The sequence below is a fragment of the Lytechinus variegatus genome, chromosome 1 (genome assembly GCF_018143015.1).
Source record: "Lytechinus variegatus isolate NC3 chromosome 1, Lvar_3.0, whole genome shotgun sequence".
Lineage (NCBI taxonomy): Eukaryota > Metazoa > Echinodermata > Echinoidea > Temnopleuroida > Toxopneustidae > Lytechinus > Lytechinus variegatus.
Genome location: NC_054740.1, coordinates 8862021 through 8888586, shown reverse-complemented (window position 1 = coordinate 8888586; position 26566 = coordinate 8862021). Strand labels below are relative to the sequence as shown.

The window sequence follows — 26566 nt, the reverse complement described above, 5'->3', positions numbered from 1 at the left end:
AAACTAGCACTATAGAGTACACACTTTGGAAAACCCAATAAAGGAAAATAACAGGAAGAATTTTACAAACAATGTTAGTATTGCAATGATTTGTTCAAAAAAGGTAGGGATCCATTTCCTGAACAGGCACACATGTAGAATCCTATAACTCTATTAACAAACAATTGGAATTGGAGAAAAAAGAAAAAAAATCCCCACAAGTTGCAAAAGAGCCCCCTGTAAATTGTGAGTTCATTAAAAAAAAGTAAATTTAGATGAAAATATTCTGGAAAAATAGAACAGTATGCCCCCCCCCCCTCTCTCTCTCTCTCTCTCTGGATAGATAATATCTGACATGAAGTATTGATCATGAGGAACATAAAGACAAATGAAAGACATTTCCTTGTAATTTCCACTTACTCTGTATATGACCTGCAAAGAAGGAAGAGAAACTATTTGTTGTATTTAATATATGGGCTCCTCTTCATAATGTGGTTTGGACATGTTCCCATGTAGATTCTTAAAACTTACCCAGGAATAATTAAAACTCCCACACAATGCAGATGGATAAATACGTATAATAGTGAAAAGAAACCAAAACTACATGTAGCGAATACATTACACTGTAATGGAAAAAAAAATAGTGCTAACTTTGTCAGGGCTATGAAATACAGTGTGGGAAATTTTACATGTAGGGCAAACAAATATCTGACAAAGACACAAAAATTAATATTCAAATTGATATCATATTCTAAAACAAAACATTCTCTCTAATCCACTCTGATCACTAACCGCCGTTTTCGTGTTTTCTTAGCACCTACTACGCTGCTAGTTGTGCCTGCATCTCTTCTCGGACACACGTCTCTCGTCCCACCAGAAAATTCAACCTTACATGTAGCAATCATTTCTATAGTCACAATGTACATCCTCGACTATGGCTAACTTTAAAATGAGCAGCTCGTGTCGAGCTGAAACCTAATTTCCAACTTGACGAACTTCAAATGATTTTTCATGATACCATCAGCTTTTCTCGAGCATGGTATTGATATCAGCAAAAGCATTCATTAGGAGTTCACTGAAGGTCCACAAGGCTTGCTGCCGGGGTTAAAATGCTTAAAACAAATTGCCAAGCCTTTCGGGTTGAGTTTCACACATTAGTCCGTCACTGATATGACCATTAGAAAATATGACCCGATTTCGTTCAAAAAGATGGATAAGTATTCTACAAGATTATAAGCATATGGTAGAGACATCACTGTGTTTCTAAGGTTATATGAGGGCAAATAGTGATTATTTGGACCTTTTTATAGCTAAACTTTACTCTGTGTATTAAAATCCCGGCTTTGAGCATAAATGACATAAAGAAAGATATTACTTGAATTCTACGGGAGTGTTGCAATCAATTGAAAGTCCATTATAAAATGTATACATGCATGTATTAAAAGTCATGCAATTGATCAACAGACAAGTGCGAAAAATTCAACACTCTTTCCACAAAAATTGTTGTCCAGACATTTAACAGGAAAGTTCACCATGACCGGGCGCTGAAGGTTTGATGAAAATCAGTCAAAGAATGGCAGAATCATGAAATTCTAAAATCTTTCATTCTGTTATTAAACTAAATACATGCTTTTATACCCTTTATAGAAAAAAATATTTGTATTCATTAAATTCCAGATACACGTAGAAGCATATCACATATACATGTACATGTATCGGAAAGCTGCTTGCATTATGACATCATAATATAAATAAAAACAATTTGATCTGAACATGGCAGATTCCTGAAAAAAAAGAGCATTGAATATTCAAGGTCAAGAACTTGATTTATGAAGTACAGGGTCAAGCTTGATATCAAGTGCATTTTTTTTTCATTCCCACTTTTTCTTTTAGATAAAGTGCCAGCATATATTGGATTAACTATGTACATGTACACTAAACAAAGCCAAATGTTGAAGATAAAGTAAACTTTTAAGAGCTTTGAATGCATTTTCCTTGCATGTCCATGGGCGTGTTTATAATGCTTCCACTTTTCAGGCCAGGATCAGCATTTTCATACGTGATTAGTCCAAAACATGGTTGCGTGACTGCGTCCATGCTTACTTTCATTTAAACGATGTTTCAGAAAGCCCAATCATAAAATTTATACAAAAATGTACATTTCCAAACGCAGTTTGACCAGAATCAAGGTTTTGGGGAAGTATTAAACAGATAACGTAAATGTGTTTAAATGACGTCATTTGGTACATGTACATGCTTCCGGTGAGATGAAAATCCTTGGGCAAATACGGTCGCATGGTTCTAACAGGAACTTACCTCCATAGAATTACCTCTCATCTCCTTGGTTCTAATCATGACCAATGTACAATTGCATAATGTGTGATTATTAACTACTCATCTAATTTGTCATCATGATGTATGTTGAGGGATTTACAAAAAACCTGGAACATGAGTTATGGTGAGGTGACAACGCTGAGCCAAAAGCCCCAGTAGCATGAACAAATAGATTTATTTTTTCATACCTATACCTACATTTAAAAATATTCTATAATTTTTCATATCACTATCCTCACCAAGGTGAAAATTCTATGGCCATGGCAAGTAGCTCCATGCAATTACAAAAAGATCGGAAATTGTTCGAAGTTGAAATAATGTCGACCATTACAGCAATTTAAAAAAAATGACACGCCCAATATGACGTCACTTTCTGGCTCAACAAAAATTACGATGTGAAGCCAGCTGCAAATCGTGATTTTGCCTCTGAAAAACAAAGCATTAGCATTCCCAGAACCATGTTTGCGATCGGCGATCTGAAATGACGTTTGAAAATGCTGATTCTGCCTCAGAAATGGAAGCGTACACACACCCCATGTAGGGTCTGCATTCTGCACTAGACCATTATTACAGAGATTCAAGTGTTGAAAAGTTGGCTATGGAGGTTTCACTCAGGAAATCATTGCTCATAATAATGGTGAATGAATGGTAGTAATGTTTTTTACCAGACTGCTAATAAAGCGTGAATGCTTGTAAGCAAGCAACCAGAGGACCAAAGGCTTAATGTCCTCTACGAGGAACCTGGTAACTAGCACACCAATGTTAATCGAACCCGCGTCACCGGAATACGAAACCCCTGCTCTACTGAGCTATCGTCCCTCCTGATAAAAGCCAAATGTCAAAATTTTAATCTAGGTGTATTTGAGGACACTCATCCACAAATTACATGTAAGTTTTAAAGATAAGTTCCAGTTTTGGTACGATCTCAAAGTGACTTTTTACAGAATCTAATATAATGACCACCCAAGTGTCTGTTTGTATAAATAAAAAATATGTGCCAAAGGATTCTTGGAGAAATTGTGTAATTGCTGAGAAATAAGCAAAATAAGCGCGGATTTGGTCACTTCCGTCGGGTCTTTATTCCAGCATTAATAATACACTGTCCCACGTGTGCCTATCTGTGTTGGTGATCTTCAGTAGGTGGTTTCAGACCGCCTCGAAGTTCGCCAGTTCCAGGTATTCTCTGATCGGGAAATTTACCCCGATCAGAAAATACCAGGTATTTTGGTAATGTGAAAGCAAACTACGCGTAATCTCCCCGAAAGAAAATACCCGCTAAATAGTAGGTACTTGGCGAAATTACGAGAACTTTCGTGGGGATTTTTCCAAGGTCGCAGGTCTTTTGGCGATGTGAAAGCAAATTACGGGAACTTTTATCCCAGCGTGTGGTTGGGCGCGGCGGCGTGGGTGGCTGCTGGGATAGAGATTTTGAATCTCCTTGCCTGCTTATCAGACCACACTGCGCATGCTCGTAACTTCGGGAACTTATCCCGAAGGATGTGTTTCGGGGCGGTGTGAATGCAGGAATAATTAATAAATATAATTATAAAAATAATTATTTTTTAGCCTTAAAAAGTTCTCGTAATTTATAAGGGATTCTTGTGATCGAGGCGGTTTGAAACCGCCTAGTGTGAACGTTTTTCAGCGTAGATTTCAAGATTTTACAAAGTTCAGTTTAGGTAACTGTACCAGATCTAGATCCTCGATGATATTCTGACAATTAAGCCTGGTTTTACAGACTTTCTCATAAAATCATTGTTTACTGCAACTACTGGAATTTCTCTTTAAATTTGGGGGGGGGAAGGAGTGTTAAAAGCAAATCAGCCGCAACAGCCTTAATTGCTTGGCAACTGGTTCTGAAATGCAGTAACAGATCAGGGTCACCCCCCCTCAAAAAAAAATTGGTAACATTAACCAAATTCCTTGGCAACAAGAAACTTTTTAGCAAAAAACAATGGACCAACGAACTGAGCCCATACCCCTGTTTATAAATTCTGGTTCTGCCTCACTCTACAGGCCTACAGGATATGTATAAGGGTTGTTTAAGCAGCGATATCAAAATCCAGATTTTCTCATGAACATCAGCTAGGCTACTCAAAACCTTGAACCAATATCAGAGGTGTAATATCAGAAGGTGTTAATTGGCATAATCAGTATACCATCACATCCATCTAATGAGCTTTATTTGTTTGTGAGCCATGTCAATCAAATCTTTGACAGGTGGGTGTACATGTATATGGGCAAATCCATGGGATGTCCATTTTTATTTTTCAACAAATTGCAAATCTAATTGCCCAAAATGACAAAAGTTGTTTTTTAATCAAAACAAAAAGGTGTCGGAAATTTCAACTTCCCCTTTATCTTATCCGCCCTCAGATCCTTTACATGAGCATAATAAGAGCACTTAACATCAATCAAATTTATCAAGCAAAATGTGCATGTATATATAATAATTTTAGTTAAAAAATACTTACCTTTTCACTCTTGGCATGATATAATTTTGATGAAGCCAACACAAAAACTGAACAGTTAAAGATTAGTTTTGAAATGATGAAATCCCAATGGAGTACAATATGAAACTTCCTTGTTTACAGCTTGAATAAAACTGAAGGATCACATTTATTTCTACCAAGTTGATTTTTGTTTCACAGGATATTTGAAAGTAATATAGCCACATTCATACATGCACACCAATGAACCTGCATGTAGTCCTACATTTTGAATTTAGTTGTGATTGGAACTTTAAGTTGTGATAGAAACTTAAGTTGTGATAGAAAGTTGTGATTGTTAAACGTTGTGTCTGATCAGGGAGAACTGGTGTTTGCTGTGAAAGCTGGTGTGAACATGTTACAGTTCTGCCTAGGGTCTATTTCAATGCACACCAAAATAAATGTATTTGAATACAAATTAATGTTCAATGCTTTCGTTGTTCTTATTTCTAATAACCTATAAGGGCATTTACATGTAAAAACAACTTTATGCAGAACACCAATTTTTGGTCATTTTCCCAAAATATATTGATGGGGAAAAAAAGGGAAATTTGCAATATATGTTTTCATCTTCATCTTTCCCACAATAGGAAGTCTGGAATATCACTCTGATAGCCACAGCTCTTAATCAACATACATGTACTGTATATCAGGAGACTATGGGTGGTTTCAGACCGCCTCGAAGTTCGTCAGTTCCAGGTATTCTCTGATCGGGAAATTTACCCCGATCAGAAAATACCAGGTATTTTGGTAATGTGAAAGCAAACTATGCATAATTTCCCCGAAAGAAAATACCCACTAAATTAGGTACTTGGCGAAATTACGAGAACTTTCGCAGGGATTTTTCCAAGGTCGCAGGTATTTTGGCAATGTGAAAGCAATTTACGGGAACTTTTAGCCCAGCGTGTCGTTGGGCGCGGCGGCGTGGGTGGCTGCTTGGCTAGTGATTTTGAATCTCGCACCTTGCCTGCCTATCAGACCATACTGCGCATGCTCGTAACTTCGGGAACTTAATGCCGAATGGGTATTTTTCAGCCCCAAAAAGTTCTCGTGATTTAACAGGGATTCTTGTGATCGAGGCGGTTTGAAACCACCTTATAAAACACAATGAAAAAATTAAATCAAATTATCGTTAAACAGAATAATCAATCAAAATCAGAATCAAGGTGGCATGTAGCCTACATGTACATATAATTTTCACTTTGTAGAAAAGACAAATAAGCATGTTGTATCAAATTATCTTTCACAGTATCAAGTTTATATCACACAATTTGAACATGGCTTTATTAACTTCCTCCTACACATGTACATGTAGATGCAGTTTTCATTACACCTACGAACAATGACAGATGAGTTTTGAATATCTATAGAGAGTCTAGAATTAGTCTTAACATTTTTCCTGTGTAATATTCAGTCCTCACATCTACGTACTGTGGCCACATTATGGTCTATTGGTTCTGATTCTTGTATTTCAATCAGAGGTATGAGGGGTCAAATCCCAGCCATGGCACGTTTTCCTACAGCATTGTGCTGCACTCAACCAAGGTGATGTCTTTGGGTATTAGACAGTATTAATTCTGAAATGCACTGAGTGCAATCTCGAAGCAGCACCCTGAGCTAAAGCTGTGGTAAAAATAAGAATGCACCTCAGAATATATTACTGTATATCTCTAGGTAGATATATGTGGCAATATTCAAATCCTATTATCAAAACCAGACCTTTTAGAAGTTTCATGTAAAACAAACTTCAAAATATCCCCTACATTCTTTGACGTAAAATCCCAGATATAATACATAGCATAAATGAGGTGGCGAATATCTAGTTGCCCATTCAATGGCGCACTATAATATTACACCGGCTTTAGCTCCACCTGGGTTGAGTGTAGCACAATGCGGGTAAATTTGTTTGCTGAAGGAAATCATGGGTACTCATTCTCCTCACCTGGGTTGAGTGCAGTACAATGTGGGTAAATTTCTTCCTGAAGGAAAACATGCTATGGTTGGGATTTGAACCGCCACGTCCCTCTGATTGAAAGACGAGTCAAAACCACTAGACCACGACACCCCCACAGATATCAGTAAAAACATTGACAGAGATAAACAGAAAAAATATACAAATAGATATCCTGACAATCTTACCGCTTCATTGTAAAAAAATGTGCTCCTTGGAAGACACTTGGTGCTATCAAAAGATCTTCAATGTGAAATGTTATACCAGTACAGTTTATTCTATGTCAGAAGACATCATGGTACGCTGAAGTAGCAGCAAATTATTCAATTGGATTCAGGAATATCAAGCTAAAATTAAGGGCCAAAACTCACTGGAGAAAGAAAACACTACCATCATTCCAACAATAACTGAGAGCAGAGAGATCAAACTTGAGACAAAATGTAGGATGGACAAATAACCTGAGATTGAAATCAATGTTCAGAAAATCCAATGAAAGATTCTGCAAGGAAAGATGATATCACACCAATTGTACCACATAAAGCCGTGTATACAACTGCTCAGAATTCTCCTTTAGTGATTTCTTGAAAGACTGTTCAAACTGGAACAGCTTTCAACACAAAGGGGAAAATTTTAAATGCAGGGGCAGGGAACATAAGTACATGTACTGAGTGTAATGTTAATACAAGCACATTCTGCTGGCTCATTTGATTAGATGGGCACATAACAGCCAACATTTGAAATTAAGTGCTCCCTGTTCTCACTGACATTGTCGTTCATTCCCTTCACACCCTGAGATGCTGACTTCCATACAAGATCCAATTTTGGAAGGGGTAGTGCACTTTAGTGAGAGGAGGTGCGAAAGAATCGTGTAGCCGTGTGAATGTGCTCAGCAATGAAGAGGGTCCGAGTCAATTTCTGCCACAGAAACACCTTGATTAGGAGAGCAGACATGGCTCACTTAAATAATCAAAACCAAAAATAAAATATCCAGATGTTCCTCACGGTTTCCCCGGAGGCTACGGTTTCGGCTTCCATACACGGTTCAATAGAGCATCACTGCATGTTTCTCGAATGTTAAGTCCTCATTTACGAATGAGTCGCTTCAGGTTTCAGTGTGTCACATTTAAAATGTCCTTGCTGGGCGAATAAGGGCCTTGTGAAAATGAACGCTGACAGACACAACACTGCTACTGATTCATCTGCAACTGTAGGAGATCTCTTCAACAACACACATTCTGAATTCTTTAAGTGTGTTCAGTCAAGATTTCAAAGCTAGAAGCACGAACATGAATCAGAAATCAAAACACAGACAACACAAAAAGTAACTTCAGGATGGAAGGCCCTATTTTTTTATTTAGGGAACATCATTGTTCTCCCCTTTTTTCAAGCCCACCCACAACACATCACAAATCAGTGAGTTTGACCCAAGAAGCACATGTACATGCAAGCCACTGGATGAAGGCCAATGTAAAATTATAACTAAGATCTCTTCTGTTTCCAATCATATATTAAAGCTAATTCTTTAGACAATTGAGACTGGGCCCTCTGCAACTGCTGCAAAGAATAATCCACATGGATTTTTAATCCTCTACAAAAGTAGAAAAAGAAAAGCTCCTTATTATACATCTACATACATTTCAGCATTCTGTGTATGCGTTTTGAAAGACGAAAGTATGCGTTTTTTATTTAAGACAAAAATGCTTGAACACAACTTGGTTTGAAATAACGTTTCGAGGGTAAAAATGTTTTGACTGAACACAGTTCGAGACAAAGCAAAGAGAGGGAGACATAGAAAGGAGTCCTGTTTGGTGTAGAGTCTCAAAGAATCCCTTGTTTCAAAGAGCATAATCCAGAACATCAATATATCCAGAGAGGGATATCCTGTTAATCCAAACCTTTAAACAAATCTTCATCCAGAGGATTTTGAATACTGTATCCTTCGAGAAACATACTATCATATCCAAATGCAATATGATCTGGAATGATGCTGTAACGAAAGATGATACTACACTACAAGACACAAGACCATATTGAGTGAAGTCTGCCTGTACTATAGATGAAATTGCATCCCATATATATAATGTCTCTGAATATTATCCACGTCAGCACATAAACATTTTCCTTTCCTCTAAAATTCTATGAATCTCACAGGCAAGAATCTATAAAATTCAATCCAAGTTCCCCTCAATTTTCAAACAGTATCCATGGCGATTATTTTTCCACCAAATCTAGTACAAAGACCACAAAGACGCCTTTCAGAAAGCAAAGTCCTATCTTCCGTCATCGCAACTCACCAACTATGCATCTCCGAAAGGTCTAACTAAACACAATCTTGAATGACCAATGACTTCAAGATGGTCGGTCGCTCATATCTAAAAGATATCCATCAGTGTGATAAAGATGACATACTGTGTCCACTCCCTTATAAAAGTTCAAGAAATAAAGTGCACTCTCAGATGCATACATGTACAACATAAAACACTTCACAATGCTAGACTTTATAAAGACCTAAATATGTAGGCACCAAAAACAAATGTTTCCTCATAAGTTTCACCAACTTGAAATCTTAGAATTAGAAGAACTGCACTGTATGAGATCCTCATTCAATCCACAGCAAAGGCTCTTGAAAATTATAACCATGAAGGGCTCGTCAAAATCTCTACTCCAATAGAAAAAAATATCCTTGTAATTTACTTGATAATGCAAAACATTAGCCAGCCTCACATCAATGCCATAATGTTCCAAGAAGTCCATCTCTGAAGTATGGAAACTACAATTACATGTACAGGATCTGTAAGAACTTCAAATAAAACATATACAGATCTTGGTGTCTCGCTACTCTGCTCATCATCGCAAGTTTCTTCTCAAATCCCCTGACGTGAAACAAACCGACAGCATTATGCAATGTGATCTCAATGAAGACTGCAGTAAACAAACGCTGGAAGATACGAGGGGTATCCTCATGGCAGGAACACAAACAGCCTCTAGGATATTCAGCAAATTTGATAAACCATCATGTCAAGGTGCGACTTCTTCAAAATGACTTGAGCACAGCCACTCCTTCAATGGACACCTCAAGCTTTAGCAAATGAGATTTACCCATGGTATGGACAAGTTGGTGTAGATCAAAGGAGGACCTGCTTTATTATAATTTTTAATGAATTCTCTTGTCCCTACATCTAACACAGGAAGGAGGATATCATAAATGTGGCCTGGCATAAAGGAAAGTAAATTAGGGGAAGTGGAAGTTACAACTGATAGGTTTTGATAAGCAGGTTGCCTGTATTGTAAGCCTTCAGAACCTGGTATTATCCAAATTAATATATCAGGAAAGGAAGCAATGATGACCCCACCCCTTCCCCTTCCTCCATTAACACCAGTAAAAAGTTGTTTTATCAAAATAAACAGAAAATTTTCATACAAATCCAATGCAAAGTTCTTTGAATGAATATAATAATACATCATTCTATCACTAATTTAATGAATTATTCATCCTGCACAAGCATTACTTTTACATGTAATAGTCAGTAGGCCTACTGACAAATAAAAACAAAGAAAGTAATTAAAAAACAAACTATTACCATAAAAAATATACACTGTTAATTGCAAATTTGCAATTGTATATGTGGTGCGAATGACCAATTTAAAATTAATAGTGGGAATTGATTTGATGACATGACAATGAAGCTTTTTATTATGATAAGAAGAAGGCAGGAAGAAAATTCTTGTATCTTGTGAGCAGAAATGACAAAGGAAGTTCATACAAAGAACAATTGCTGAAATAAATTGGAAACCAGGTTTTTAGTGATATGGTGTATACATCATATCTTCGGGCCGGATGAGCTAAAAAACTATTACCATATACATGTAATGTACGCTGTAATTGCAATTGTATATGTGGTGTGAATGACCAATTTAAAATTGAGTTGATGACATGAAAACAACAAAGCTTTTTATCTTGATAAGAAGAAGGCAGGTAGAAAATTCTTGTTAAACTTGTGAGCAGAAATGACAAAGGAAGTTCATTCAAAAAACAATTGCTGAAATAAATTGGAAACAAGGTTTTTAGTGATATGGTGCATACATCACATGAACAAGTTTGTATAAAGTTACAAAAAGCACGAGAAAGTAAATATCAGCACATACATGTACATGTACATGTAGAGGGATTTTGGACAATAGGGGAAGGCAGGGTAAGTTGTGACAGTTTTTGCTTTTTGCATGTTAGAATTGATATGATTAATAATCTTGTCGAAATAAGTACCTTGCCTTGAAATTTAATTCTTCTGAAATATTTTCCACCTATATATAACTTTCTATCCCCACACTGAAAGCCATCGTGACCTTTGAAAAAAACGATGTCAAATGGCTCAACTTGCCCCATATATGGGGTAAGTTTGAGCCACCTTCTGGGGTAAGTTGAGCCACAAAAACTATGTACAAAATGTATGAGGGGAGAACCAGCATGTCAATTTTTTGTTTAAAGTCTTTTCACTTGCTAATTCTCTGTAAATACTAACATCCTTTAAAAGGAAAAGAGCAGTCATGTGAATTTGCTCCTTTCAGCGAGCATTTCAATCGATTTTTATGGTTTGTTTGTTTTTTAAGATACATTACCATAGGAATTACCATGGCTCAACTTGCCCCATGCTGTTTGGCTCAACTTACCCCAGTCCGAACTTAGTGCGATAATTTTGTATCCACACATTTATTATGCATCCATTATATAAGAGACTATGACAAGAATGAAGATCCATACCTGGGCTAATAATGTTATCATGTCTTTATTATATTTAAAGACGTGTGTGTTTATAAAGCACTTATCTATTTCACACTCTTTTTTACTTTTTTGGCTGAAATTCATCTTTTTCCCTCTAAAAAACTACTTTTTATTTCAAAGTTGAAAACAATGTGGTGGGGTTAGGGGTTATGCTATGGGTCATCGATACATGACACCACCACAATGTCTGACTCATTCATTATTGGCCAGGGGCTGGTGGCTCAACTTGCCCCTATGCTCAACTTACCCCGCCTTTCCCTACTGTATTTTGGTACAAAATAATGTAGAAAAGTAAAAAAAAATAATAAACAGCACAACATATAAAGGTTGACTCCACTTTAAAAAGTAGATATGAATAAAAATAGAAAAATCAAACCAGCCAATCACTGAAAATTTCATCAAAACCAGATTTGACTTCATACAAAAGTTACGTACTGTACTATAACACAGTGATATATATAAATGAAAGAGTTGATGATGTCACTCAATATTTCTTTTGTATTTTACTGATATTTTTTGCAGATTTGACAACAAAATCTTCATCAAATCACAATAATGTTCACTATTTATAAGAAATTGGTTCACATTAATGAGGAGAAAATCAAAATATTTTTATATCATATAAAACACAAAATATATATTGCAGGGTGCTACATAACTTTTTTGAAGCACTTGCCCAATCGGGCAAGTGAATGTTTAAATAGTTGGAATATACTTGCCCCAAAATCTATTTCACTTGCCCGAAAAATAATAGAAAAAAAAGTTTTACCTCTTCAAAAGAAAGTTTTGATTTCTTATAAACCATTGACCTTTTTCTCTCTTTTGACATGAACTGATCTACCTCGTTATTGCACTTCTGCCTGCCATGACCAAAATTAGGGTCGATATGATATCGACCCTAATTGGTCATTCTGCTGTGAGAATTTTGCTTTCTACTGTGTGAAGTTTGCTTGCCCAATTCGGGCAAGTAGTTTTGGTCTTTACAAAACACTTGCCCGACTCTAACTTTTACTTGCCCCGGGCAATAAGGCAAGTGCTTATGTAGCACCCTGTAGTGAATAGGTGACATCATTTGTTCCCTCATTTGCACATCAGCCAGGATGTGTATATCTTGTGAAATTCATACCCCTTTATACTGCCCTTTCCGCGGTGAAGTTCGCCAGCGAAGGGGAAAGTGTCCAGTATGAAAGGTACACAGGAGAACATCCCTGGTGACCTCCACCTCTCAGCACTGAGCCATCCACGGTACCTGCAGCCAATTACATGCTAGGCTAAAAGTTCCTGTAATTTGCTTTCACACTGCCAAAATACCTGCGACCTTGGAAAAATCCCCGCGAAAGTTCTCGTAATTTTGACAAGTACCTACTATAACAAGACAAACACCAAGCGTTGTCTCGCCTGCATATTGCAGTCATGAAGAGACTGCATGTCAAAACTATAGGTCATGTCATTAGTGGAACAAACAGATATAAAGGTCATGCCATTGGTGGAACAAACAGATGCAAAAAGCATCCGAACATACAGTACCAGTCAGATATCTTTAATACCTGTTTCGAAGCTATAGAAAGCTATTGCCAGTCATGGAAAGTTCATTGTCCTTTGACCTTAATCAAATTCAACTCACATTCGAACTTGACCTGTACCTTCAAGAGATGGACTTCTTGTATGAATTTGGCAATCCTACCTCAAAGATATAAAAAGTTATTATGTGTAAAACACAGCACAGTGCCAGTCATGGAAAGTTCGTTGACCTTTGACCTTAATCAAATTCAACTCACATTTGAACTTGACCTGCACCTTCAAGAGATGGACCTCTTGTATGAATTTGGCAATCCTACCTCGAAGCTATAGAAAGTTATTGGGTGTACAACACAATTGTGCCAGTCATGGAAAGTTCATTGACCTTTGACCTTATTCAAATTTGACTCATATTCGAATTTTGACCTGTGCCTTCAGGAGATGGACCTCTGGTATGAATTTGGTGATCCCACCTCGAAGATATAGAAAGTAATTATGTGTACAACATAGCACAGTGCCAGTCATGGAAAGTTCATTGACCTTTGACCTTAATCAAATTCAACTGACATTCGAACTTAACCTGCAACTTCAAGAGATGGACCTCTTGTATGAATTTGGCAATCCTACCTCAAAGATATAAAAAGTTATTATGTGTAAAATACACCAGTGCCAGTCATGAAAGTTCATTGACCTTTGACCTTCATTAAATTCAACTCGCACTTAAACTTGACCTGCACCTTCAAGAGATGGACCTCTTGTATGAATTTGGCAATCCTACCTCGAAGCTATAGAAAGTTATTGGGTTTCTCAGTACACAATGTTGACAACGACGCCGCCGACGCTGGAAATAGTGATACCCATGTCTCGATCCGCTACGCAGGCGAGACAAAAATAGTGGGTATTTTCTTTCGGGGAGATTTGGGTAATTTGCTTTCAGACTGCCTAAATTACCTGGTACTTTCTGATTGGGGTAAATTTCCCGATCAGAAAATACCTGGAACTGACGAACTTCGAGGCGGTCTGAAACCACCTTATAATTCTAGTCAAGGTTGCAACTGGACTGGGGGTGGGGCGGGCCATGGGCAAATGATTTCCATGAAAAAGGGGTCTAACAGAGAGAGGAACAAGAGGGAGGCATGGAGGAGAAAGCTCGGACAGGGGGCAGGCACAAAGTCAGAGACATGAAAGAAAATGAGAGTGAACTGTATATTTTTTTTTGGGGGGGGAGTTGTAGGACCTCATTCCCTCAAAACATTAATTTTCAATATAGATATTTAAAAAAGAATATATTTTAAATATAACTACAGTGCACTGTAAATAAACAAATAAATATATAAATTAATAAATAAATATAACTACGACAACAAAAGGTTGACATTTGAGCAGGTAAGAAGAAGGTCCTGACCTTAAAGGACAAGTCCACCCCAACAAAACTTGATTTGAATAAAAAGAGAAAAATTCAACAAGCATAACACTGAAAATTTCATCAAAATCGGATGTAAAATAAGAAAGTTACGGCATTTCAAAGTTTCGCTTCATTTCACAAAACAGTTATATGCACATCTCGGTCGGTATGCAAATGAGGAACTGATGACATCACTCACTCACTATTTCTTTTGTATTTTATTATATGAAATATGAAATATTTTGATTTTCTCGTCATTGTCATGTGAAATGAAGTTCATTCCTCCCTGAACACGTCGAATTCCATTATTTTAACATTTTGTGCGTCAGGCAAGGTCCTAATCGTCAAATTCGTAAAAATTGAAATATTGTATGATTCAAACAATCAAAAAACAAAAGAAATAGTGAGTAAGTGACATCATCGACTCTCTGATTTGAATGTAACTGGCTCGTTCACATCACTATTTTGTTAAAAATAAGCGAAACCTTGAAGTGTCATAACTTTCTTATTTTACATCCGATTTTGATGAAATTTTCAGCATTGTGCTTGTCTGATTTTTCTCTATTGATTCAAATCAACATTTTTCTGAGGTGGACTTGACCTTTAATGAACACAAAATTGCATTATAACTGAGAAAAACTTGACTCCTCATAAATCCATTTTCGATTAAAAAATAATATGTTGAACATTACTTAAAAAACATTCTGAAAAACATTGAATATGACACATATGTTTTCACCTCTCAAATCCTCTTACTCTCCATGGGAATAACCAGAATTCCTCTTATTTTCATACCAAGTTCAAGGAAAAAGTTATCTTAGGACCACCATACAGCTGGCTTTCATTGGGAGCAATTATTCTCAGACCAGATGCAGGCATTTTTAATCAATGCAAACATGAAAATAAAGCTGGGATAATTGCAAAACCTACATGGGATTTCTGTGGGGGTCCAAGGGCAAAATTCAAAATAAAGACTCATAAGATTCAAAACCCTAGACAACTAAAGAAAGAAAAGTGATCTTGAATGCAAGGTGCTAGGGAAAAGCAATTATCACAATTCACATGGGGAAAAAAGAAATTCAATAGTTCAGAATGCACTGAAATAATCGCCTATTACTTGAAATACATGTACATACTTTTTTAATGGATTCAGTCTATTCATAGATCAAGCATAGCTCTATGGATTAAGAAATTAAATTCTTATAATATCCAAAATGCACCTTGAGTGACCTTTTATACAATAACTGTCATGTTCTGATCTTCTTGCAAATACAGGTATGTTTTTTTTCTGGGGAATACACACTATACATGGATTTACAGTTTTTGCACATCCAGTTGGCAACTGAAACTTTGAAAGTGACTTTGGTTTCCAATGTACATGTACAGTACATGTGCTGACAATATTGCAGACATTTTGCAAAATTATGTTCTAGAAAATGCAAAAAAAATAATTCATTCTAAGTAAAGCTATTATTGATTCGTCTGAAAAATCAAATTTGACAGGGAAGGTCTCCACAGACACATAAAAAGACATCCATTGTTTCTTATTAGGATGACCCTACATTGACCCATACATCCATGTACAATAAATACTGGCCCCATTAGTGTCATAAATCGTATCATGTAGCAAATTTTGCTGACTATGAAATATTGCTAAATGCTCATTTCGTATGTAAAATGAGAATATGAAAGGAATCATGTAACGTGGTGATGTTGGCATCCATTAAACAGACTTGACTTGTGGTAGAATTCAATGAATACATTCTGCATGTATGGGGAGGGGTTCTCAAAGGAACATCTTTAGGGTCTGTATTGTTTAGTAGCATATCGTCATGTCGGTGCAGAAACGCCCTTACACAATGCGATTATACATGCTGCTAAGGGCATCCCTAGGAACATATGATGCAATTTAAGGTACAATTTATACTTCATGTAGACCCTACTTTAGGAGTGCCATTGTGCATTATTCAATGTATGGTATGTGAAGGGTAGCCAGTGTGGGTTTGAATCCCTGCCATAGGATGTATTTCTTCAGCAAGAAATTTATCCACAAAAACTGCACTCAACCCAGGTGAGGTTTGATGACATAACTTTCTTATTTCAAAATCAATTTTTCAATAAATTTTCAGTTTATATGTACTTTTTTTTTGTTGTTCTCTATTTCTTAAAATCAACTTGCCCTTTAATAACAAGGGATGTTTTTTTAAGAACAAGAACATGCCAAACTGAAAACCCCAACAAAACATATTAACATATTCACACCCCAACCAAAATGAAGACCTGAAATGACACAAAATTGATATTTTATGTAAAATTCCAAGTTTGGATGAAATATGGGTAATTTGCTCTGCACTGACCATTTACAATTACATGCATCTTTCCACCTTCTTCATTTTTATTGCTGTTATACCATAAATCATGACATCCACCCCATGAAATATGAAATATAGACTGAGATATTATTAAGGAAGTCAACAATGTGACACTTGAGAGCCAGTCTAGAGTTATTGAACTTTGTCTGACCTGGAGTTTAATCCTTCCCAAATTCTATCTGCTCTTGACCCCTCCCACTTTCTTCTTCTCTGTCTGCCCCTCTCTCCCTTTCTCTCTCATACTCTCAGACTATTCCTTTCTCTCCTCCTCCCTTTTCATGCTCTTTCCTTCTTGTTGTACCTTGACTGTGATTGGCGGTTGAGCCCTGTTACGTTAGTTACTAAGTAGTTACCATTATTGCAAAGTTAGAATACATGTAGTTTTCATTTTTTATGAAATGGGGGGGGGGAGGTTTATTGAGCTACATGTACATGTACATGTATTCAAGACAGGTTGCTGCCATCATGAATAATGACATTTTCTACCCCACCTTGGTCAAAACTGAGAAACATTTTCAGTTTCAAGATTTAGCATTTAAATCATTTTGACTAGTGACCATACATAACTTTCGCCTCCAATGACCTTGAACATTTCAGAGAACGTGAACTTGAATAACCTAAAACAACACAAAATATGGGTGTGTTAGTCCACTATAATTGTTTAGAACTTTGAAACATTACATGGCTACAAGCCTACATGTACATAACAAGAATATGTGCATGATATTCCAAGACCAGAAAAGATGAACCAAATTCTTTATTGTGAGTCTTTTGAACTCACGTCATCAAAATTAATTTCCATGTACAATCAATATTTTTCTCTAGTAAAAAAGATTGTCATTTCATATGCGTACACATTCAAAATAATTCATTTTGGGGGATTATGCACAAAAAACTAGGCTAAAGTGGTGTGGTTAATACCTGCAAAATAATCCACTCTTTCAGCAATGTTAGCCCAATACATAGCATTCCTTTTAGTTTAATAAATCTACACAAGGAATCAGCAATCATTGTAACTTATAAGGCAATGAACTGCTCTTGTAAACTGTGAATGTAATAAAAATCAAACCAAATAAATGCATGATTGTTTAATACCAGGCTTCCTGTTTTAATTTCCAACCACCTGACTGTACCTGTTGACATACATGGTCAATGACTTTCTACTAGGTTTGATATCCCTGTTCTCAGTATACTTTCTGGAACTGGTTGCACTTGAACCATTTTAGGAAATCAATTAAGTAGATCGCTTTGTGAGAATTCTCATCACCATCTCCTAGACTGGTTTTAAGAACCACTTCACATTCATACCCCTTTCATAAACCCAATAATGCTGCTAATAGCAGCATAATTTGGTCGTAAAATTGGAGGAGGACAAGAGTTATTCGCATTATTTTGATGCTGCTACATGTATTATGCATTATCCACATAATAGCAGCATCGGGACAAGATTTTGAGTTTATGAATTACGGATAATTGCCATGGTGCGGTCACAAGGTCACCCTTTTCCAACACAACCGCATCGGAGGGGGCGTGTCCAGTTGTCATGACGATTATCCGCCTTTTTCAGGACGGGTGCTCGTAAAAATAATGCGGCTTATTTTCGGGGTTTGTGAACGCATTTTTTATTGAATTATCCGCATTACTCTTAGGCGGCTAATTGGAGGATAGGTTTATGAAAGGAGTATCAGTGGGGTCACATGTTTTGCACGAAATTCGAAACCGCAGATACACACAGCAGCACGCCAAAAATGCATACATGTACCTGTATATTCTTGTACTTCCGTGCCAAGATTGGTTCCTGAACGAAGAACGGCGCTGAATGTTCATCAACGCTTAAACCAGTACAATGAAGCAAAGGGGTAATGAAAACTAAGGTGGTTTTCCAGAATGGTTTGGAAGACCACTTAAGATCGCTTCCAAGACACCATTCTCACTGCCTTCCTTATTGGAAACTAGTTTACTGGAAAATAATTAGGCCTGAGTGGAAACTATTTTAATGTGTAATGAGAATGGTCGAAGCGATCTTGGAAGTGATCTTCTAAACCAGTTCATTATTTTCACCTTGCAATGTACATGTAGTTTTCAAGATCGCTTTGCCCCGTTACATTGGTTTTAGCGTGAGGACACAACCATTCTTCAGGAATCGTTCTTCGCATATTTCGAGCATGCTACTCCACACACTGTGTAGAATGCCTACGCTGCGGTTTCTAATTTTGTCACCCTAGTGACTGCGTTCCCATAGCAACAAGATTGCTTTACAAGTGATCTTCGCACATTTTGAGCGCGCTACTCTTCATGACAGGTGTAGAATGCCTACGCAGTGGTTTCTAATTTCGCCCAAAACATGTCACCTCACTGAGAGCGTTTCCATAGCAACAATATCGCTTTACACGAAGTGATTTTGAAAACCACTTTCGGGTGATCAAATGGGAATGCTATCACAGTGATCTTCCAAACTGGTTTCCAGGAAATTATTTTTAGAAAGTGTAGTGAGAACGGGATCAGAGACCACTTCAAGCATCTAAACTGGTTTCTGCTACACTAGTTTAAGGAGAAGATGACAACGGGGTCATACATGTACATGTACAGTGTAGTAAGTAGTGCTTGCCAGATGCAAAGCAGGCAAGCAGCATACAGGTAAGTGAAGTAGGCAATTTCATCCTTATAATTCCCTAAATAGAAAGCTTTGGGGTGACCATAATTTCTAGAGATGCCCTAAGATCTGCAAAACAACATACACAAATATTTTATAGAAAAAGCAATATTCCTCAATATGGCACAAATGAGGCTACAGGCTATTCACTTAATTTTTCTTGTTGTGAAATAGTGGCCCTTTAAATGAATGTAATAGCCCCAAAAATTCATCAATTGCCCCAATGTGGAAAGACAGCTCCCAAAAAGTATAACCTACATATTTCCTACCATGTTGCATAGAAAAACTTTTCATTGACATTGAATTTTAAGGTTTCTGCTCTGTACGAACATGTTGTAGTAGGTCCATGGTACGAACAACCCCTATTAAAGCTGGTGCACATGTAAACCTCTCCCACCTTTCAACACCAGGAGGAATGGGTGTGTGATCACATGCCAGGGGGCAAGCTTAATACCCGACCCCTGAAAAACAATTCAATATGAATACTCATCAACGCATGAAGGAGAAATGACCTGCAGAAATGACCTCTGAGACATCACAGCACCTATGAAACATAAAATCTTTTATAAGCAGTGCCAGTATACATCCCCCCCCCCCCAGAAAGTTGTAAATCGTGCCGTCTGGGGTTTTCATTCCATCTGTATTTGCATCCATTGGCAAGTCATGAATCTACAGTACATTTGCCATCCTCTGTCCAGGTCATTATTCACAAGGCTCTTCTTCTTCTCTACAAGAACAAGTCACTGTCTGTCATATCATATTGTATACTCACAAAAACTGGTATGATCCCAAAACTTTTGAACCTGTCGATGGAATCGTTTTTATTACTATCTTTCCTTTTCTTTCTAGGAAACGGAATGGGGGTAAAACTTCTGTATGAAAATGTTGTCAAGAATACTTTTGGAGAATTTAAACAGTGGACCATGATTCATAGCATCATGGCATTTATTGACAGTAAACAAAGCCAAAATTATGACCCTGTCTGTGTGGGCCAGAGGACCCGAGGTCTGAGCCTAATCCTCACATTGAACCCTCTTCATAAATCAACACATCTACCATTCCATGAAAATTATTATTGAACCTTAGCTATGGATTTCAACCATAAACAAAGTTTAACAAGCCCTGTCAACAGCCACTGATGCTGTGTATGAAAGAGATTCATGATTCAATGGTAATTGTTTTATTAATCTTCTATACTGTACAGTACATTTCACTCAATATTTTACATAAACTGAGTTTACACTTTACAAACAAAAATTCATTTAAAAAGTATAGATTTCCATAAACTTAAAAGTGTCAACAAGGCTTTTACTATAAAAATAGAATATAGTTCATGAAACAAGTAATTGTAAATTTTATGTCTTCCAAAATAATGAGCAAGAAATAGGGCACGAAGGGGCAAAAAGTAAAAGCATTAAAACCGATGGTTGAAGGATCCCTAGGTGCAGATGCAGTAAGAAATAATGTATCTATAAGAAGAATTATTAGAATAAACAAACATGTAGGGAGAGGCAGGGAGAGAGAAATGAGGGAAAAGGCAACAAAAACATATGTTTAACTTGGCATTGTTATACAATTATCTGAGAATTATCTGAGAAATTAGCAGTGATCTTGGAGGTTGTTTCTCCCAAGGACCTAAACCCTGCAACTCCATACTCTTCCTGTCACATCCTGAATTAATACAATTTTATCATAAGGGCAATTCCATGCTAAAAATTAAGCCATTTTCACAACATTTTTCAACCTGCTGTCCAAACGAACAAAGAACTTCAATTTGCTTTGTGGTATAAATATTAAAGTACTACTGGGTAGACATGCAAAAAACCGACAACCAACAAAAGTATGTAGTCCATAGGTGGATTAGAGCCTAAAACATTGCGTGTCGTACGGGATATTTCTGCGTCCCGTACGACACACAACATTTTCACCAACTCACTATAATCATTTTTTTGTGTTGGTTATAAATCAGTTTTTCACACGACCACCCACTGTAGCTTTATCATTGACAAAAGAGAATATTTTACAGGGGTGTGAGTGGTCACAAATAAAAAGATCTGAAAAAAGCTGAAGAGTATTGAAAAAGTCTGAACTAGAAAGAGCTCCCATACTTTTTGTACCGAGGAAAGCCAAATATAAGCTGAAATTCAGCTGAAAATCAAAACAAAAAAATCTGAAATCAGATAAAAATTCGGCTAGAAAACTAGAAATTGTTGTCAAAATGTCCTGTACTACACGTATGGAATCGCCCTTCAAGTTCTTCATTCAAGCCCGAGACAAGCTTCCAGGGATACTTAGTCTGGTGGTCACAAGAGTTATCATCCATCAGTTCTTGAACTCAAACTCTACGAAGTTGAGACAGACATTATAATTCTTCCCATAGGAGTTCACATGGATATTAAAACTGAACCATGTGGAGAGTGTGTCTGTCTGACATCTCTATAAACCTGCCAAAATATGACAAATATTATTCCCTGGTAGAGTTTTATTACTTTTTATTGATCGCCTGACAGGACTATTACATGGTCTCACCCTAAACTTATGTAGGGATTGATTTTGTACTTTTATTTCTTTCCACTCTTATTCATGAATCATCCCCTCTTTTCTAATAGAACACCCCTCATTTATATTCACCCTTTTCATCCTAACTTTCTATTCTTTATGTACAGCACACTCCTATACACCATCTGCTGTACACTCCTCACACAAGGTTCTTTTGTATTTATTCACTCCACCATCCTTCATACAGCTTTCTTCACTCCTCTCTCTCTCACTCTCCATCTCCTTCCACCCCTCTCCTTCTGATTGGTTATAATGTTAAGTTGATGCACCCAAGCTTTTAGGATAATTTGCATATAGTTTGAATATCTTTTGTTTGTATATATGAATATTCAGTTATACTTTGTTCTATTGATTTGCATTTAAATGAATATTGATATGCTTTAAATAATTTGAATGGAATGTTGCTAGAATGCAACAAGGTTTTTGCACATTAAAAAGCTGAGGGTTGGCCAGTAAGTTCTGAACATGATAGCATGTCTGCTGGGCTGTCTCTGTGCATGAAGAGTGCTAGGAATGAGAATTGATAAGAACCCCGTACTACACTTATATCACACCTATCCTAAATGTAGGCCTATACTACAAAGTTTACACTTACTTATTAATGAAGATTGACTTCACTGCTACGAAGTTTCTTTTTTCCAGTGAAGGTATTAAAAATAGAAATAATGTAGAGAGCCTAATTTATGGGAACAATTTGCTGTATAGACATTGCAATCTTTTGTTTTTCATTGCATTAATTTAAAGAATGAAACAACATTGAAAGGATTACTTTAATTCAACAACTTTTTGGGTATTGTCATTCAGCAAAAGATACTGTTACATAGAATGGGCATATTATTCTTTTTATTCTGGTGCATGATACTTTGGGCTCTCTTACATGTATAAAGCACAGGCTATTGGGCCAAACTACCAAATAGGAACACCTTTCCATGGATGCGAGTACACCCCCCCCCCCCCTCTCTCTCTCTCTACAACTGCACATTTTGTATGTTATTACCAAAATCATAAAATTTTGGTAATAACATTTGTCGATAACAAATTTGTCCAAGAATCATATTTCTTCCTTTTTTAAAAGAAAATCAATGCTTCAATGTTGAAATTCAGTATTCCACTTATTAAACTTCAAACCTCTAGAATCAGTCTATAAGTTGAAATTCCAGAGCTGACTGCCTTTCTGAATTATAAATCAACTTAACATAAACAGCATTTCAACGGGTGATTAAAACTCTTTTAAGCTGCATTATCAGATGAGGAAACCAGTGCCAAATTTTATCAAGGAATACACCAAAAACTTTGGACTTTAACACTAATATTACTTTTAACCTACAGTTTCATGGTCAGCTTTAAGAGACAAAGAATATTAATTGGTTTCAAATTTCAACCTGTAATAAATTCTACTCAAAAGTGTCAGCCTGACAGAAATTGGCAAAACACAAGCTTTCAGCAAGTTGATGGCATGAGATGATTACACCATAAAGGCATACTACACAGGCTTGCATTAGGGTAATTGAATAGTGACTCAACATGATGTAACCTTTAGAATTGTGGTACATGTAAAACTCTGAATGTTGTTCCCCCATCAATTCATGTTAGGATACAAGCCAGGGTGGGATACCAACCACTCCATCACTGTCAACAATACTCTTACAAGCTCCAGACTTGTTGATGATCTCTTGAACCTATGCTCTTTACCCAGGCACAAAAAATAAACACAGGACAGCATTTCAGCACCCACCCATTTTTTATGAATGTTTTTGGCTTATAACACATCAATCTTCTACATGGATTGGTCATTAACGAGCACCAAACCTGTAAATCATAGAGGAGCTGTTTATGCGGATTGTTTTCTTTGAAATGATTTCGAGCTTGAAACCATCCCAGAGCAAATTTTAAGGGAATCACTTGTCTGGGGGCCATTTCATAAAGCTGTTCGTAAGTTAAGCGCGTTCACAATAGGTCAAATATGTGCAAAAACATGCCTTTACAAAATTCAATATAACTCTTCAGATAGTCTGTTGACCTTGACCCCTAAATTTTCTTTCATATTCAGATAGGGTATGAATTGTAGATGTGATTTCATGTCACATTTGACCCTTAAATTTATCATGACGTCATCAAAATGGCGTCGGAACTAAAAAATTTCCATTTTTGTTTTATGACGTTTTAATATTTTTGCAAATATGACTATAACTCCGTATTTGTTGGTCGTTTTTCCCCCAGATTTCGACATATTGTAGCTGAGTTTATACTCTTACTAAATATTTTCTAAAATCTTCATTTTTATTTATTTTTTATCCTCAAAATTGAGAATTTATAGAGGCATATCACAATGCCAATTTTCACTGCCATAAGTCAACTTGAGATAATAGTCATTCTTTGAATGATGAAAGTATTAGAAGCTTTGTGGTCTAATGGATAGCGTACCTGCCTTGCAACTCGAAGGTCCTTGATTCGAAACTCACTAGACAATTTTTTAATTTTTTTTGCTCATGTATTTGTGTGTAACCTCTATTAATACCGATTTTTCCCAAAACTTGATTCTACATTCATGGATTCCGGCAACATTATTTTCACTATTTCGTGTAGTCACTTGCAAAATTGCATTTGGCATTCTCTAATAAAACAAGATCTTTTACACAACCTAATTTTTTGTCTTTTAGCTGTATTTAATGTTCTTTCATTAATAAAAGTCCGTTTATTATCATGATGATCATATTGATCTGCATTGACATGGTTATAATAATCGAAAATTAGATCGTGATCAGGAGATTCACAGACAGATCACCTAATTCGTCCCTAAAACGAATTAAAATTCTAGTATTTTTTTTAGTCTTTGATGGATTTTTCTCAAACCTTTGGCAATATTTCTAAATATTTTTCTTCTATTTTTACAATAAAGTTTTTGTCAGGGTAAACTTCCCCTTTATTGATAATAGTGTTTATTTACTTTGTTCAAATTCAAGTTGACAATAGGGGAGATTGGGATTTAAAACGCGGGGTAAGTTAAAACATTGTAATTTTCTTTAATGCCTTTTAAATAAAGTTATGCAATACTGCCCTCAATTTATTGCAACTATCAACAGCCATCCCCCATATTACAGACAACTCATGTGCAACAAGCCTGAAGTTAGGGAGGAATATTTGTTTTTTCACCTTCTGAGAATTTTTTTTCTTTCAGAAATGCTTTATCTCAGAGAAGTTTATAGATCAAGTTGGCCAGTTTGGGGGTATAATAATGATAGACATTTGTACCAAGCTGCAAAATAAATACCATGGTGAAGTTTCTTATTTCTGCTGTAGGCTAATATCATAAGGGCCTCTGGGGTTAGTTGGAACATGTTCCAACTTACCCCAAACATAATTATGAATAAAAACATTGGTTATGAGAAAAAAATGTATACAGTATTTCACACTCTTTTGAACATGTCTTGTAAGCAATGCTTGTTTTGTTTCTCAGTTAGGTCTGAGTGTGCATTTAAGGTCTACTGTAGGCCCATAATGCAATTATTAACCATTATCAAACTGGGGAGGGGGTCTATTTGAGCCCCCCCCCTTGACAAATTTTGTCACTACGCCGTCACGCGAATTTTTTTTACTGCACCGTTCGCAGAATTACTACTTTCAAGTCTTGCGCATCATTTGAGACCAAATTTGCAACGCCTGAGTGCACGCTTTCTAAATTACATGGACGCAACATTTTCTATGTGCATGTCGGGCCCAAAATTGCTCAAAAACATGATTCCATGTACAAGGTCAAGGTAACTGCAAATCGTGTTTTTCAACCAAAAATCATAAATGTATGATTATTTATACTTTTGTTTTGTTGGCTCAAATGGATTAATTTTAAATTCACACTACAATTAGGCACTTTACTCAGATGAGCGATCGTGCAGACAGAGCACTAGGCCTAGACGTAGATTTTTGCATTGCAGTGAATGGCGAGCGCATGTCTAACACACGCAGTTCGCTCCGCTTGGCACTTTGGCCGAGTACTGGAGTTGCATTCGGAATTGCTAAAAAAAACAGTCAGTTTCTTCCTTTATTCCGCTGATTTTGATTGGTCAAAAATTCCCGCGGTTGCTTTGTACATCTTCGGTAAACATCAGAAATATACAACACAGTCAGAGCTCAGAGTTTCACTTACCTTCATCATTCATGCGAGGGAAGGACCTAATTATAATATATAGTGACGTATTGTATTACCGGACACTATCATATTTCCGGACGCGCATATAACTGCGTAGGAAATCAATTTCGTACCGTAAGACTTCCGCAGTTCAATATCACAGATCAATTCAAAGAACGAGATTGCAAAAACAAGGCGAAAATATAACTTTTACCTTATTTTTCTCTAAAAATGACAGAAAAGGCTTGAAATAACATATAACACAGTTTTGGCATTAACAATTGATCCCAATTGATCTTTTTTCTGATTGAAATACGGACCTGACTTGCCGAATTTCAATCTCGTACGCTCCATCGATTAAATCGTCGACGGCTAGTTCTCAATGTTCCCGGTACTACCC

General features: G+C 36.6%; 1 protein-coding gene across 5 annotated transcripts in view; it reads right to left on the bottom strand.

Annotated features, from left to right (window-relative positions):
• The window catches only part of LOC121419827 (kelch-like protein 8), a 60895-nt gene that overhangs the window by 32941 nt on the left and 1388 nt on the right, over positions 1-26566 (bottom strand). The window contains exon 1 of one of the 5 annotated variants that reach the window (XM_041614539.1): positions 6942-8841. The exons of 2 other annotated variants lie outside the window; for them this stretch is intronic. In XM_041614539.1, the coding sequence (XP_041470473.1) occupies positions 6942-6949 (8 nt within the window). In that variant the 5' untranslated portion in view covers positions 6950-8841. Of the gene's footprint in view, positions 1-771; positions 1160-4787; positions 4877-6941; positions 8842-26566 lie in introns of those variants that run through there. 2 more of the 5 variants (XM_041614468.1, XM_041614325.1) reach the window with 2 other exon arrangements.